Consider the following 14304-nt stretch of genomic DNA (forward strand, 5'->3'; position numbering starts at 1 on the left):
GTAGGTTCTCATTAGTTATCTGTTTTACATATAGCAGTGTGTATATGTCAACCTCAATCTCCCAATTCATCCTACTTCCCCTTCCCCCTTGGTATCCCTACATTTGTTCACAGTTTGAAATTTTTATGCTATTAAACTGTGTGTATTTTACTCATGATACTCAAGTATCAGTTTGATTTAATGGGAACTGAATTATAGAGAATGGATTGATGAATCAAATTGCTCTTCACTATTGGGGGAATAAAGCAAAATGAAGATCCTATTAAATATGTCAGGTGGTCCCATGAAGGAAGAAAACTAAATAGGAGTGAGGAGTGCATTATCTCCTCACTTAGAGTCAACATGGAGAATTCTCTGCAAGAGAGTAGGATGTTTTTTTCATAAGGCTGTGCTTTCCATGGAAATGATTTCTTTCCGTACATGGATCACGAGTTTTAAGATGCTTTCAAACCATTCGAACTCTCTTATTATAGCAGAGATTTTGTCATGTACCATATTCATTCCTATCCAATTTCAGTGACAAAATGGCTCTCTCATTTGTATGTATAAAAACAATGCCAGAGGGGCTTCCCTGGTGGCGCAGTGGTTGAGAATCTGCCTGCCAATGCAGGGGACACGGGTTCGAGCCCTGGTCTGGGAAGATCCCACATGCCGCGGAGCAACTAGGCCCGTGAGCCACAATTGCTGAGCCTGCGCGTCTGGAGCCTGTGCTCCGCAACAAGAGAGGCCGCGATAATGAGAGGCCCGCGCACCGCGATGAAGAGTGGCCCCCACTTGCCGCAACTAGAGAAAGCCCTCGCACAGAAACGAAGACCCAACACAGCCATAAATAAATAAATAAATAAATAAAAATTGTATAACTTTAAAAAAAAAAAAACAATGCCAGAAACAAAAACAAAACTCATGATTCAACTGATTTTGTACTTTCTTTGGGAAGAAGAAAAGACCCGTTGAGATGAAGATTATAATTTCAGCAACAGAGGAAACATTCAAGGCTCAGGCAGCTCTTAAATTCAATACTAATAATATATGAAATAAATTATAAGCCTTACATTTCTGTCAGTTCTTGTAAGTACCTGCTTGCCAATGCAGAGACAAGATTGCTTAATTCTAGGTGTCTTTCTTAGTGCAAGAGAAATCCACTTTAAAAAGCATTCTGTTGTTTGTTTACAAAGTTAATGGTTAGTAATCAGAAACTCAAACGATTTTTGAGAGATTCTTACAATCTTTTTGTTGGAAGGGACCTTAGAGGACATCTAATTTAGTACACAACTCTTTAATACCACGGCCAGGCCAGACTGCTTCCAGCGGGCTCTTCCTGCCCCCTGCAGGTCCCCTTCTAGTGTGCTGTGCTTCGGATTACAGATCTTTTCTGTTCCTTGTATTTATCAGGCTCTCTAAGACTCTGTACTGCCTTGAACGCTCTTCTCACATCCCTGTTCCCATGGCTGGCTTCTTTACATTAAACAGATTTCGATCAAATTTTACCTCCTCGACAGGCGTTTCCCAGACTACCTTATCTACCTACCCCCCCTTTTCAGTCTCCAAAACTCTCTATCATAAGACTGTTTTCTTTCCTTCCTAATAATTGTCACTGTCTGGAATGATCGTGTTTGTCTGTTTATTGTCTGTCTCCCCTCATTGGCTCATGAGAGCAGGGGCTCTGTCTGTATTGTTCATTGCTGTATCCCGAAGCATCTGTGGTGGGCTGGCCCACTGTAGGATCTGAAAGATATTTATAGAATGAATGAGTAACCATTGATGGTTCATCATTGTCCAAATCACTACTGAGCTGACATCTGTCTCCTTTTCACTTCTACCACTGATCTTAGGTATTCCCCCCTGAAATAGTCCCTCTTTTTCAAAGAGTCTTCACACATTGGGATGCCAGTCATCTCTCATTGAGGCCTATTTTGCCCAGTTTCCTCACCAGCTCGTCCTCTGGCATGGTTTTGGAGTGTGGTCATCATCCAGGTTATCCATCACTGGGAGTTTTTGGTTTTGTTGTTGATACCCAGCACTAGACACACGGCAATATGTGGAGTCTGGAGAGAGATAGTTCAGGTAAACTTTTTTGGTTAATGTAATATTGAAATGCTTTATCCTTGATAAAAATTATCTTTTGCCTCCATATAAATGACCACAGAACTATTTATGTATGATGTCATTATCAGAATTACTCTCTGACTTCTTAAAAACTTGTTTTATTGTGGAATATAACAACATAGAAATACGTAAAACAAATTTACACTCTAATGAATGTCTGTCTAACTTTCACTCAAGTCAAGAAATAGAACATTACCAGTGCCCCAGAAAGCCCTCCTATGTATCTCTTATCAATCTCAACTCCTCCCTAGAGATAATTAATATCCTCATTTTTATTTTAATTATTTATTTATTTTTTAAAAATAAATTTATTTATTTACTTTTATTTTTGGCTGCGTTGGGTCTTCGTTGCTGTGCGCGGGCCTTCTCTAGTTGCAGCGAGTGGGGGCTACTCTTCGTTGCGGTGAGCGGGCTTCTCATTGCGGTGGCTTCTCTTGTTGTGGAGCACGGGCTCTAGGTGTGCAGGCTCAGTAGTTGTGGTGCACGGGCTTAGTTGTTCCACAGCATGTGGGATCTTCCCAGACCAGGGCTCGAACCCATGTCCCCTGCATTGGCAGGTGTATTCTTAACCACTGGGCCACCAGGGAAGTCCAAATATCCTCATTTTTAAAAGAAACACTTCCATGGTCACTTATTTTTTTAATAGATTTACCACTTATATATGCATACCTAGACAATATAGTTTGTAATTCAACTTTGCCTGTTTTAAAACTGTATATAAATGAAATAGTACTGCTTTATTAGTTTTCTGTTGTTTATGATGAATTACCACAAGCTTAGTGGCTTAAAACAGCACCCATATATTAGCTCACAGCTCTCTAGGTCAGAAGTCTGGCGTGGTGTGGCTGGGTTCTCTGCTCAGGATAGCATAAAGCTAGAATTCAGTGTGTTGACTGGGCTGAGTTCTCTTTTGTCCTTGATTAGTTCCAAAGTTGATTTCCGAGATCCAGCTCTTTTGATCTCTTTATTTCTGTGTGTTTTCTATTTCATGAATCTCTGCTCTTAATTATTTCTTTCTTTATACTTTCTTTGGATTTATTTTGCTGTTCTTTTATTTAAAACCTCTCAAGATAGATGCTTAGTTTATTTTTTTATATTTTGTGATATACGTATATATGAGGCTTTCAATTCCCTCCCTAAGCATTGTTTTAGCTTCTTCCCATGAATTTGTATTTTTGTTATTTTTATTTTCTAATTTTTAAAAAATAAATTTATTTATTTATTTATTTTTGGCTGCCTTGGGTCTTCGTTGCTGCACGCAGGATTTCTCTAGTTGTGGCGAGTAGGGGCTACTGTTCATTGCGGTGCGTGGGCTTCTCCTTGCGGTGGCTTCTCTTGTTGCGGAGCACGGGCTCTAGGCGCGCGGGCTTCAGTAGTTGTGGCACGTGGGCTTAGTAGTTGTGGCTTGCGGGCTCTAGAGCGCAGGCTCAGTAGTTGTGGCGCATGGGCTTAGTTGCTCTGCAGCGTGTGGGATCTTCCCGGACCAGGGCTCGAACTTGTGTCCCCTACATTGGCAGGTGGATTCCTAACCACTGCACCACCAGGGAAGTCCCTATTTTTGTTACGTCTAAATGTTTGTTATGGTTTCTTCTTTGACTGACTTATGGATTATTTTAAGAATGTATTTATTAATTTCTAAACATATGAATATTTCCTAGTTATTTCTTTTGTGACTAATTTCTTGCATACTTGCATTTTGGAGAGAGATCATCCTTGGACTAAAATCCTTGTAATTTGCTTTGAATTGCATTATGGCCTAGCACTTTATCAGTTTTTGTAAATGTTATGTGTGTGCTTGGGGAAAAAATGATATTCTGCAGTTCTTTGCTATACTTTATCTTTTCATTTGTTCAAGTTTTAAAAATGTTTAAAATCTTATGTATCATGATACTTTTTTCTTTATACTGTCTGTTGAGTTCCCTTGGTGGTATTCTATTTTCCAGTTCTGGAATTCTAATTTATTTTTCCAATTTGTTCTTCCGCCTTTTGGACCTTCCAGTTCTGTCAAAATGTTCAACCCTTGGGCTTTTATTAATTCAACCCTATAGTGGTCTTACAGGCTATTTCTGATAATTCTGATATTATAAGTCTTTCTGGGTCATTTTCTGTTTTGGTCATTTCTGTTAGTTCTTGTTAATGGTATCTTATTACTTTGTGTATCTGGTTATCTTTGATTATGTACTGCATGATGTAAACAAGAAATTATCTGTAACAATATTGTGATGCCTAGGTTCATGTTACCTTCCTGCAGATTCCTGCCCCCACTGCCTGCCACCACCCCTTTCAACCAGACAACTGTTGGTACTAACAATCTGAATGTGGGACCACCTCAATCCAAGGTACACTTAGAGGTTTATTTAGGTCACTCAGGTGACATAAAGCTGTAATTCAAGTCTGTCCTGGGACTGATTTTTTTTCTGGTTTATTTTATCCAAGGAGTATAGCTCTTTGGGGTTTCAGCTTCAAGTGAGTGGTACTTATCGTACTTCCTTCTTTGAAACGCTTTTTAAAAAATTATTTATTTATTTATTTATATACAGCAGGTTCTTATTACTTATCTATTTTATACATATTAGTGTATATATCTCAATCCCAATCTCCCAATTCATCTCCCCCGCTTTCCTCCCTTGGTGTCCATACGTTTGTTCTCTACATCTGTGTCTCCATTTCTGCCCTGCAAAACGGTTCATCTGTACCATTTTTTTTGAAACACTTTTGCCTTTGACCTTTTTGCCCCTGGATTTATAAAGGTTTCAAGAGCAAGTCTGTTTTTCTCCCATTTTTTCTGAATCTTTCTTCAAGTGTCTGTGAGCTAAAACTGTTTTGGGTGATTTGGATTACCTCTCTGGGTTCTATTCTTTTGCCTTGATTTCAGCCAGGTAATTCTTCAAAACCTTGTTAAGTCTTTGGGGCTTTTTAGGCTGTTCTTTAAAAGTATTCCCTCCAGCATTTGTATTTGTCCTCAAAGGGACATTCCATCCAAGTCATTTAGTTACTTGAAGCTGAAGTGTCTGAGTTTTTATGCCTTAAAAAAATTAATTAGCGTTATTCATATAAAATTGTAGTTAAATCCAGTTTGGCATAAATTTTTTTCCTCAGTATGAATACTGGTAGTTAAAAGACTGCTCTTGACACCTATGTTATATATTTACTCACACATTTAAATTCTGATTCCCAGTTTGCATTAGTCGATTTTGATTTCCATAGAGAATAGGTGGGACCAAATGTTCTTTATATATACATACTTACATACAGAACTTTTGGGTGTGCTGAGTCTTCTTAGTAGGAATAATTTAATATTTATCTCTAGTTTCCTTTGAAATGAGCCATACCATTATTGACAGAGAGTAGAATATTTAAATGTTTCCTGGGTGTTCTTCCAAATCAGCCGTAGAAAATGAAACAATGATTCATTCTCAGAAACACTCTGAGCATCTTTTACCTGGAATGTGACTGACTTAGATCTTCATATGGCTGGCTCGTTCTTGTTATTGATATTTCACCTCAAATGTCACCTTTTTAGAGAGGGGGCTGTCTGTCTGGGTAATCACTCCTTTTTTCTCCCTTCATAACATGTATCACTATCTGATAATAATCTTGTATTTTTTTCCTCCCTCAGTAAAATGTGAAGCTCCATGAGGGCAAGGTCCTTGCCTATCTTGTTCACCACTGTCTCGTGTGTCTTATTTACCCATTCTTTGAATCATGTTAGGCAGTGAGTAATTTTTTGTTTAATAAATGAATGAATAGAACAAATGTTTATTTCTTTTGAAATTGTGACATTATTTTCTCTAGATGTCACAGTCATCCTTTAAAAATTTGTGATTCCGTTGAATTAAAGTTGTTTTCTAAAATAAGTATAGTGTCTGCTTTCTCTTGCCTTTTTTCAAAAACATTTTTTGGTAAATATTGAATGAAAAATCAGACAATAAGAATCTGACCTAAAGTAAATGTTAGAGTGACAAATATTTAGCATTAGGGACAACTGTGACTTTGTTATATATTGAGCTGGAACGAGGTCAGTGTGGATGGAGTGGAGCAAGCCAAGGGAGAGAAGAGTCAGAGATGACATCAGAGGAGAGAGGAGGTTAAGACCTGGTGGCTTATGTGGACTTTGACTTTCAGTCTTAATGATATGGGAGTCCCTTGGAGGGTTTTGAGCAGAGAAGTGACATGGAGGTGGGTTTGGAGCTATAGGGATTTTGAAGTATGGTCTACTTCTGAGCTCTCATATCAGTTCCACTGGCTAATTTGTCTATCTCTGTGCCAAGACCACCCTGTTTTAATTTTTATAGCTCAATTCTTTTTTTTTAAATTAATTAATTAATTAGTTTATTTTTGGTTTCGCTGGGTCTTCGTTGCTGCTCATGGGCTTTCTCTAGTTGCAGCGAGCGGGGGCTACTCTTCGTTGCAGTGCGCGGGCTTCTCATTGCGGTGGCTTCTCTTGTTGAGGAGCACGGGCTCTAGGTGCCCAGGCTTCAGTAGTTGTGGCTCGCGGGCTCTAGTGCGCAGACTCAGTAGTTGTGGCGCACGGGCTTAGGGCCTCCGCAGCATGTGGGATCTTCCCAGACCAGGGCTCGAACCCGTGTCCCCTGCATTGGCAGGCGGATTCTTAACCACTGCACCACCAGGGAAGTCCTATAGCTCAATTCTAACCCTCAGTATATTTGGTAGAGAGCATCTTGCCAGATTCTCCCCTCAAAGCTGAGCCTTCTTATTTTTCTTATTCGGGATGGTGTTGGCTGTACTTGGAATTCTGCTCTTCCATATATATTTTAGAATCAGATTATTGTAATTCCTCAGAAAACCCTCTTGGGATTCTGATTGGAATTGCATTGATTGTATAGATTAATATGGAGACAATTGATATTCTTATAATATTGAATTTTCTAGCCTTAAAATTGGGATAACTTCATTGATATACGTCATCTTTAATGCCTTTGAATAAAGTTTACATATATATATACACACACACGCACACACACGCATATATATGTGTGATCTATATGTGTTTATGTGTGTGTGTATATATATATATATGAATAGAGGTCTTGGGTGTCTTTTATGTTAAATCCTAAGTGCTGTTTTTGTTATTGTAAAGATGATTTTTAAAAATTACATTTTCTGTTTCTTATTGATGTTTACAAATACAGTTGATATTTGTATATTGAGCTTATGTTTAGCTACCTTGTTAACATTTATAATTCTAATAATTTGTAGATTCCTTTGAATTGTCTATGTAGACAATAATATCTGTAAATTCTATTACGTTTTCCTCTTTCCAGTCCTATATAGTTTATTCATTTATTTTTTCTTATTTTACTGACCTGTCTGGAACCCACCAGGATAATGTTTTTTTGTTTGTTTGTTTGTTTTAATTTTTATTTATTTATTTATTTTTGGCTGTGTTGGGTCTTGGTTTCCGTGCGAGGGCTTTCTCTAGTTGCGACAAGCGGGGGCCACTCTTCATCATGGCGCGCAGGCCTCTCACTATCGTGGCCTCTCTTGTTGCGGAGCACAGGCTCCAGACGCGCAGCTCAGCAGCTGCGGCTCACGGGCCCAGTTGCTCCGCGGCACGTGGGATCTTCCCAGACCAGGGCTCGAACCCGTGTCCCCTGCATTGGCAGGCAGACTTCCAACCACTGCGCCACCAGGGAAGCCCCAGGATAATGTTTAATAGTAATGTTAGTAAGTATTAATAGTAGGACTTCTTGTCACGTTCTTAATTTTTAAAGGGACTATCTAAATATTCCACATTTAAGAATGATATTGTAGGTTTTTGTCAGATACTTTTATCAAGATATGAACATTTAAAAAGCATTTAGGGCTTCCCTGGTGGCGCAGCGGTTGAGAATCTGCCTGCCAATGCAGGGGACGCGGGTTCGAGCCCTGGTCTGGGAGGATCCCACATGCCGCGGAGCAACTAGGCCCGTGAGCCACAATTACTGAGCCTGCGCGTCTGGAGCCTGTGCTGCGCAACAAGAGAGGCCGCGATGGTGAGAGGCCCGCGCACTGCGATGAAGAGTGGCCCCCACTTGCCGCAACTGGAGAAAGCCCTCGCACAGAAACAAAGACCCAAACACAGACAAAAAATAAAAAATATATAAAGAAATAAAAATTAAAAAGCATTTAATTATGGACATTTTACTCTTTAGAAAGTTTACATTCCTGCTATTAGTGTACAGAACGGCACACTTTTTCGTGTCAGTACTTTACACCACATGGGGTATTCATATATTTTAAAAGTTTCAAATTTCATAGGCAGCAAAGAAAATTTCTTTACTGGTTTAGATTTATTTCTTGCTTTTAAACCAATATTATATGTTGATACAGCTTTTCTTCTTCTTAAAGATAGGATAGGTTTTTTTGAAACAAAAGAACTTATTTTGAAATAATTTCAGATTTAAAGTTGCAAAGATGGTATAAAGAATTTCCTGTTTCATAGACCCTTGACCCCTATTCCCCAAATGTTAATATTTTATCATATTTGCTTTATCATTTCTCTCTCTCTTTCTCTTCCCCCATACACATATACATATTTTTTTCTGAACGGTTTAAGTTGCAAACTTTATCTCTAAAAACTTTGGTGTTCTTCCTCTTTTTTTTCTGGTTAAGCTTTTTATTAGACTGTCTTATTCTAGAGATCTGGGCTGTGCCTTATTTATTTATTTTATCAAAATCTAATTGACATATAACATTGGTTTCAAGTGTACAACATAATGATTGGATATTTGTATGTACTGCAAAATGATCACCACAGTAAGTCTAGTTAACATCCATCATCACGCATAGTTACATATTTTTTTCTTGTGATGAGGACTTTTAAGATTTATTCTCTTAGCAACTTTCAAATATACAATACAGTATTATTAACTATAGTCACCATGCTGTACACTGCATCCCTAGGACTTGTTCATTTTATTACTAGAAGTTTGTACCTTTTGAACACCTTCATCCATCTTGTCATTTCTTAAAACAAGAGCATTGTTTTATGTAACCACCTTACTATTGTCAAAAGAAAAAAAATATCGTTGATACAGTATTATTATCTAATCTGTAGACATTTAAATTTTATCAGTTACCCTTTATAGCGAAAAATTTTTTTTCTTGTCTAGGATCCAATCTAGGATCATGCATTATATTTAGTTATCATGACTCTTAATCTTCTTTTCTGGAACAGTTACTCAGTTGTTCCTTGTCTTTCATGATGTAGACATTTTTAAAGAATACAGGTCAGTTATTTAGTAGAATGTCCCTTAGTTTGGGCTTGTCTGTTGCTGCCTATGGTTAGATTCATGTTTTACCTTTTTGGAAGAATGTATGTGTGTATGTATATTTACATACACATTTATATCTATTTCTACATCTGTCTATATTAAGAACTGACCCTATATGGTTAACTCTTATTTCCAAGCTTTCCCCCTTTTCATCTTTGTAACTTCCTTTTATGAGAATGAGACCAAACCCACATTATCCACAGTGTATTTACTTATTTGCTCAATCCTAGAATATACATGAAGAAGTTTCATATCTCTGTATAAAAACAAATAACTGAGTATAATACTTGTTTATATTTCTTTTTGTCTTTAGTTCAAGGAGAGTATGTAGTTAAAATACTGTTTTCAGAAGTTACCTGGGGTTAATTCTTTTCCCCCAGCCTCCTTCAGTGTAGTTATATTATTCATTTCAAATACAGTTAGGTACATTTTTTCATTTGTGTTTCATTTTGGGTTCTTCCCTCCTATTATTATTAGCAGCAGTAGTAGTAGTAGTAGTATATGAAACATTAATGTGGTTTTAAAACAACTGTACAAAAAGATTGGTTAGGTTATTAGAGTACTGAGAAATAAAACTTATGACTTTTAATTGTGTTTGTTCTTTCAGGGAATCATTTAATACTTCACCTTAGGACAAATATGTGAAAGTTCCTGCCAACCTGTGAGAATTTCCTCCTTTGGACATTTTTCGTTCTACTTACTGTACAACTTTCTTAGAAGTTCTTTTTTGATGCCATGTTCTGTGGCTTGCATCAAAAGAGGAGTTTGTCTTCATGAAGATTCCTAACATTGGTAATGTGATGAATAAATTTGAGATCCTTGGGGTTGTAGGTGAAGGTAAGTTTAGCATTCCTTGAGTTTTTGAGCAATGTACTATTATATCTACCACCAAAAAAGTTATTAATTCAGATTCTGTTAACTTAACCTTTATCAATTCACATATGTGCCTAAGAGTAAAATATTAAAAGTAAAATTACTCTTAAACTATTTGGGTCTTATTCTCCAATTGAACGTTAATAACATTTAAAAATCCTTTAAAGTTTAAGAAATCAGAGATTTCTTAAGGCTGCCTTCATTTCATTCTTTTCATTAGCAATCATGATTTCTTTAGTCTACATTTTTTGGGTTACATTTACTTTTTATGTCAGCTAGGCTTATTTTGACTAACTTAAAATTTGTATGTTAAATTTTCCTTAATACATGATAAATAAATGAATAAATAACTTCTATTTGTCTTTGAGAATAACAAACCACATTTTATAAATTCTGAACCACACAATTTGGTCATTTTTTAACATCTCTGAAATCAGATGTGTGTTATAATCAGTAGCATGTCATGGTTTGATTGGCAGCACTTTTTCTTTCCTAGTAGTACTAATGCTTATAATCAGTGATATCAATTTGATGAAATATGGTATTTCATTTTCATAAATCTTCCTGATTTTTCCTTCCTAGTAATTTTTGCTCTCGATTTAAAGATAACTTTATGGAGATTTTGATAAATGATTCTGTTAACACGGTATAAGTGATTATTTATAATTATGGCTTCTTAGCATCTATATCTTTAAAGCAAATATTACAAAAACTTGATATTTCAGAATTTTCACGTAGTTTTGAGTTTCAAAAGAAGTTTTAAAATTTACCTATGTCAACAGGATAGTTGTTCTGGATTTTAATATTAAGTTGTTAAATCCTTTTCAAATAAATAGAAGCAATTCAAATATTGTCTAATCATTGGGTGTTTGCTTCAGGGTCTGAAGTTTGAAACCATATAAAAAGAATGGATCCTTCTTCCTTCACCAGTCAACTCCTTTTCCTGTTTTTCATTGATATTAATTATGTAGATAAAATTCATTTTCAATGTCTTATCTGCTATTAATTTTATAATGCCTGCTTCCTTTATTATTTTTATTTCTGTTTTTTCAAAAGTATTATAGAGACATGCCGTAAACCTACTCGCTGGAGAAGGTCAGCTCCTTGGGTGTAACAGGGTTGGAATGTTCCAGATTCTGGGCCTAAGTTTTTCTGGATCATAACCTTGTTTTTCTTAGTATACCCATAGGTGATAATCTTCTCAGGGATCGGCTTAGATTAACTAAAACTACCAGACTGTTATATAAATCAGAATATGTCAGTTTTAAGTTGTAGTCAGAACCATCATTGCTATATGTTTTTTTTTTCTTTGTAAACTACCTCAGATGCTTTCTGGCTATGAAATACATGTATATTAAGGAAATTAAAAACTGTCAAGCAAACTGTACATCCCTGCAGCCTAAGCAGTGCATTTTCACCCTATAGAAAAACTAGCATGGGCAGTTAAATGAGGATTGGATGATTGCCTGGTGATTGTGGAGTTGAGTTGGATGGCTGTAATGGCTGGGTTCATCCTAACTGTGATAATAAGATTCATCCATCTCTACTGGGTGAGGGAGACTTAGCCTGGCTCTCCAGGCTGTGTTGGAGACACATTTCCTAATTTCATCTCCCTGAAGTCCTCTTCTCAGAGATGAACGTGGGCTTTGCCCGTCTGTAAATGTCAATCATTTCTACAAACTTCAGTTATCATATATTATATTTTGATTCTCCTAATTAGATTTTTTCACATTATAACTTTTACCTCAATTTCCTTGCTGTCAACTCTGTGTTCTGCCTCTAAGGAAGTAGCTTACTGGCTAGTTAATAGTATAAGTAACCCAAAAGCTAGTGATGTATCTCATTTGAAATATATCAGAGAAAGTGGGGGTGCTTGGCTATAAATGGCCAGAGATCCTTGGACTCCTCTGCTGGTGCTATTGAATTTAATATTTATGGCAAAAATGTAGCAACTCCTACTAGTTATTAATTGGAATGCTGAGGTGAGGCCTGTACTATTTTGCTAGTCAGGGAAAACATTCCAGTATCTTAGAAGAGAATTTAAATGTGTCCTAGGACAGAGAACATATTTGGTAGGCTCCATGCTTGAGCTTACCTTTGTGAAACCATTAACTCTTAAAGTTTGAGTTCCCTAGAATCTTTTGAGGTAATTTTAATTTACTCTTAAAGTTCTTACGTCCTAATCTTGTCTCTAGAAATTTTTAAGCTTAAGTTTAAAAATGCCTCAAGTGAAATTTTCTTTAAAAAGAGAAACATTTAAGAATATGCACTTGTTGGGGAAATGGGTTGCTTATACTCTTGGTTTATAAAAAATGTATAATAAATATTCATGATCTCTTTGTATATGGCTCATTGCATTATCACTGCAGAATATTATCATTTTAGGAATCATTATTATACCATATATTGATAACCAATGTAAATATAATAGAAGTTTGATTCTACAGTCTCCAAGAGCTGTAATTTGTATACGTGTCCCTAATTGTTTACTTCTTTTTATTATAGGAGCCTATGGAGTTGTACTTAAATGCAGACACAAGGCAAGTACAGTTTTTAAAAAGAAAATATCTATATATGTTTAACTGTTTTGAAACTAATGTAGTGTTCTGTGCATGTGGGCATATAATTAAAACTGGCTATGATGATGATAATGCTTAATAAAGGAGAATTAATATGGGAACCCTGAAAAAAGAGACTACTTTGGGTAAGCTTTATCATGATTAAGTAGTTGTTAGTTCTTTACAGTCATGTGCTCTTTTTTTCACCTGACCTATGTGTAGGTGAAAAGCTGCCTAATGGAAAGAGAGAAAAGATGGTAGAGAAGAAATCAAAGTAGTGACAGATTTAATTTATGTTCAAGTACTTAAGAGCAAGGAGGAGTTTCATGTCAATATTTTTCTTATAGACCCAATAACTTAGATTGCTTATTGGGTCAGAATCCAAATTTTGAAGGGTAGTGGATAGGTGTTTGGTTATGAAATAGGGCTTGGGGTAATAGTGTATGATTATGACTATTAGCTGTGGTTGATCACCCTTGAACAGCCTTGAAATGAATCTTATATATATAGATTATTTGACTATAATTAATAATCACCAGTTATTCAGGGAGGTTATTTCAAGTTTCCATAGGTGTTGCTCAGTGTTGAGGATGTTTTACTCAGAGACTACCTTTAAGATGGCAAGTGTTGAAGCTGTAACAATTTCAAACATTAGGTTAAATAGTTTTCTATTATGGTATACCTAGTTTGAATATTAATATCTGGCCTCATACTATTTTGTGTATAATTTGTTAAGACCAAGGTTTAAAGTTTTTTGTGATATTTTATAATGATATAATTTATGTCTGAGATGAGCTTAGCAATTTAGCCTAAGCCATTTAATTTAAACTCTCAAATCTATCAATCTGTCATAACATATATGTATGTGTGTGTGTATATATATATATATACACACACACATAAAGATGATATAATTTTTATGTTTGCTTTTTCTTTCCCATTGTACAAAATATTACTTACATTTTGAATTTAAGGCTTCATGACAGTTGATGTATTTTGGGTTTTACATCACAAATCTCTTTAATTCAAAGAATTTTCTATTATTCTTGAAATTGGGTGTTTGAGTTATTTTATATTGATAATAGTTATCTGAAGATCTCTGCCAGTAAATCCTAAAAAATGGTTTGAATACTGTTGGCTCTTGATTCAGGATGACTAAGAATTTAAAATAATAAATTAAATATAATCAAAATAAATTTAGCACCTTAAATTCCTAATTAAGAAATATCACTGCAGTTTGAAATTAAACAAATAGAAAGCTCTCTAGTGAAGTGCTGTGCTTTTAAGGAGGTGCCTTGAGTTAAAATAAATTTAGGAAGCTTTAAAAAAATAAAATTCTTGGGTAGATACTACTCAGGGGAAATAGGTTGTTAGTGTCCAAATTAAATTTGACTCTTTCATGAACATAATACCCCTTTTTGTACTATGGCTCTGTTGATACAACATAGCAAACGGAAGCTTCAGTTCTTAGTCTTAATCCTTGAATTTTA

The 14304-nt window shown here is 35.8% G+C and overlaps 1 protein-coding gene across 4 annotated transcripts in view; it reads left to right on the forward strand.

The window, feature by feature from the left end:
- Positions 1-14304, forward strand: part of CDKL5 (cyclin dependent kinase like 5) — a 188907-nt gene that overhangs the window by 50387 nt on the left and 124216 nt on the right. For 3 of the 4 annotated variants that reach the window (XM_082375528.1, XM_082375529.1, XM_082375530.1), the window contains exons 1-2: positions 10043-10220; positions 12762-12796. In XM_082375528.1, coding sequence (XP_082231654.1) covers positions 12768-12796 — 29 coding nt within the window. In that variant the 5' untranslated portion in view covers positions 10043-10220; positions 12762-12767. Of the gene's footprint in view, positions 1-9990; positions 10221-12761; positions 12797-14304 lie in introns of those variants that run through there. The other variant, XM_082375527.1, reaches the window with a different exon arrangement.

The sequence above is a fragment of the Balaenoptera borealis genome, assembly GCF_965194805.1.
Source record: "Balaenoptera borealis genome assembly, chromosome: X".
NCBI classification, from domain to species: Eukaryota; Metazoa; Chordata; class Mammalia; order Artiodactyla; family Balaenopteridae; genus Balaenoptera; species Balaenoptera borealis.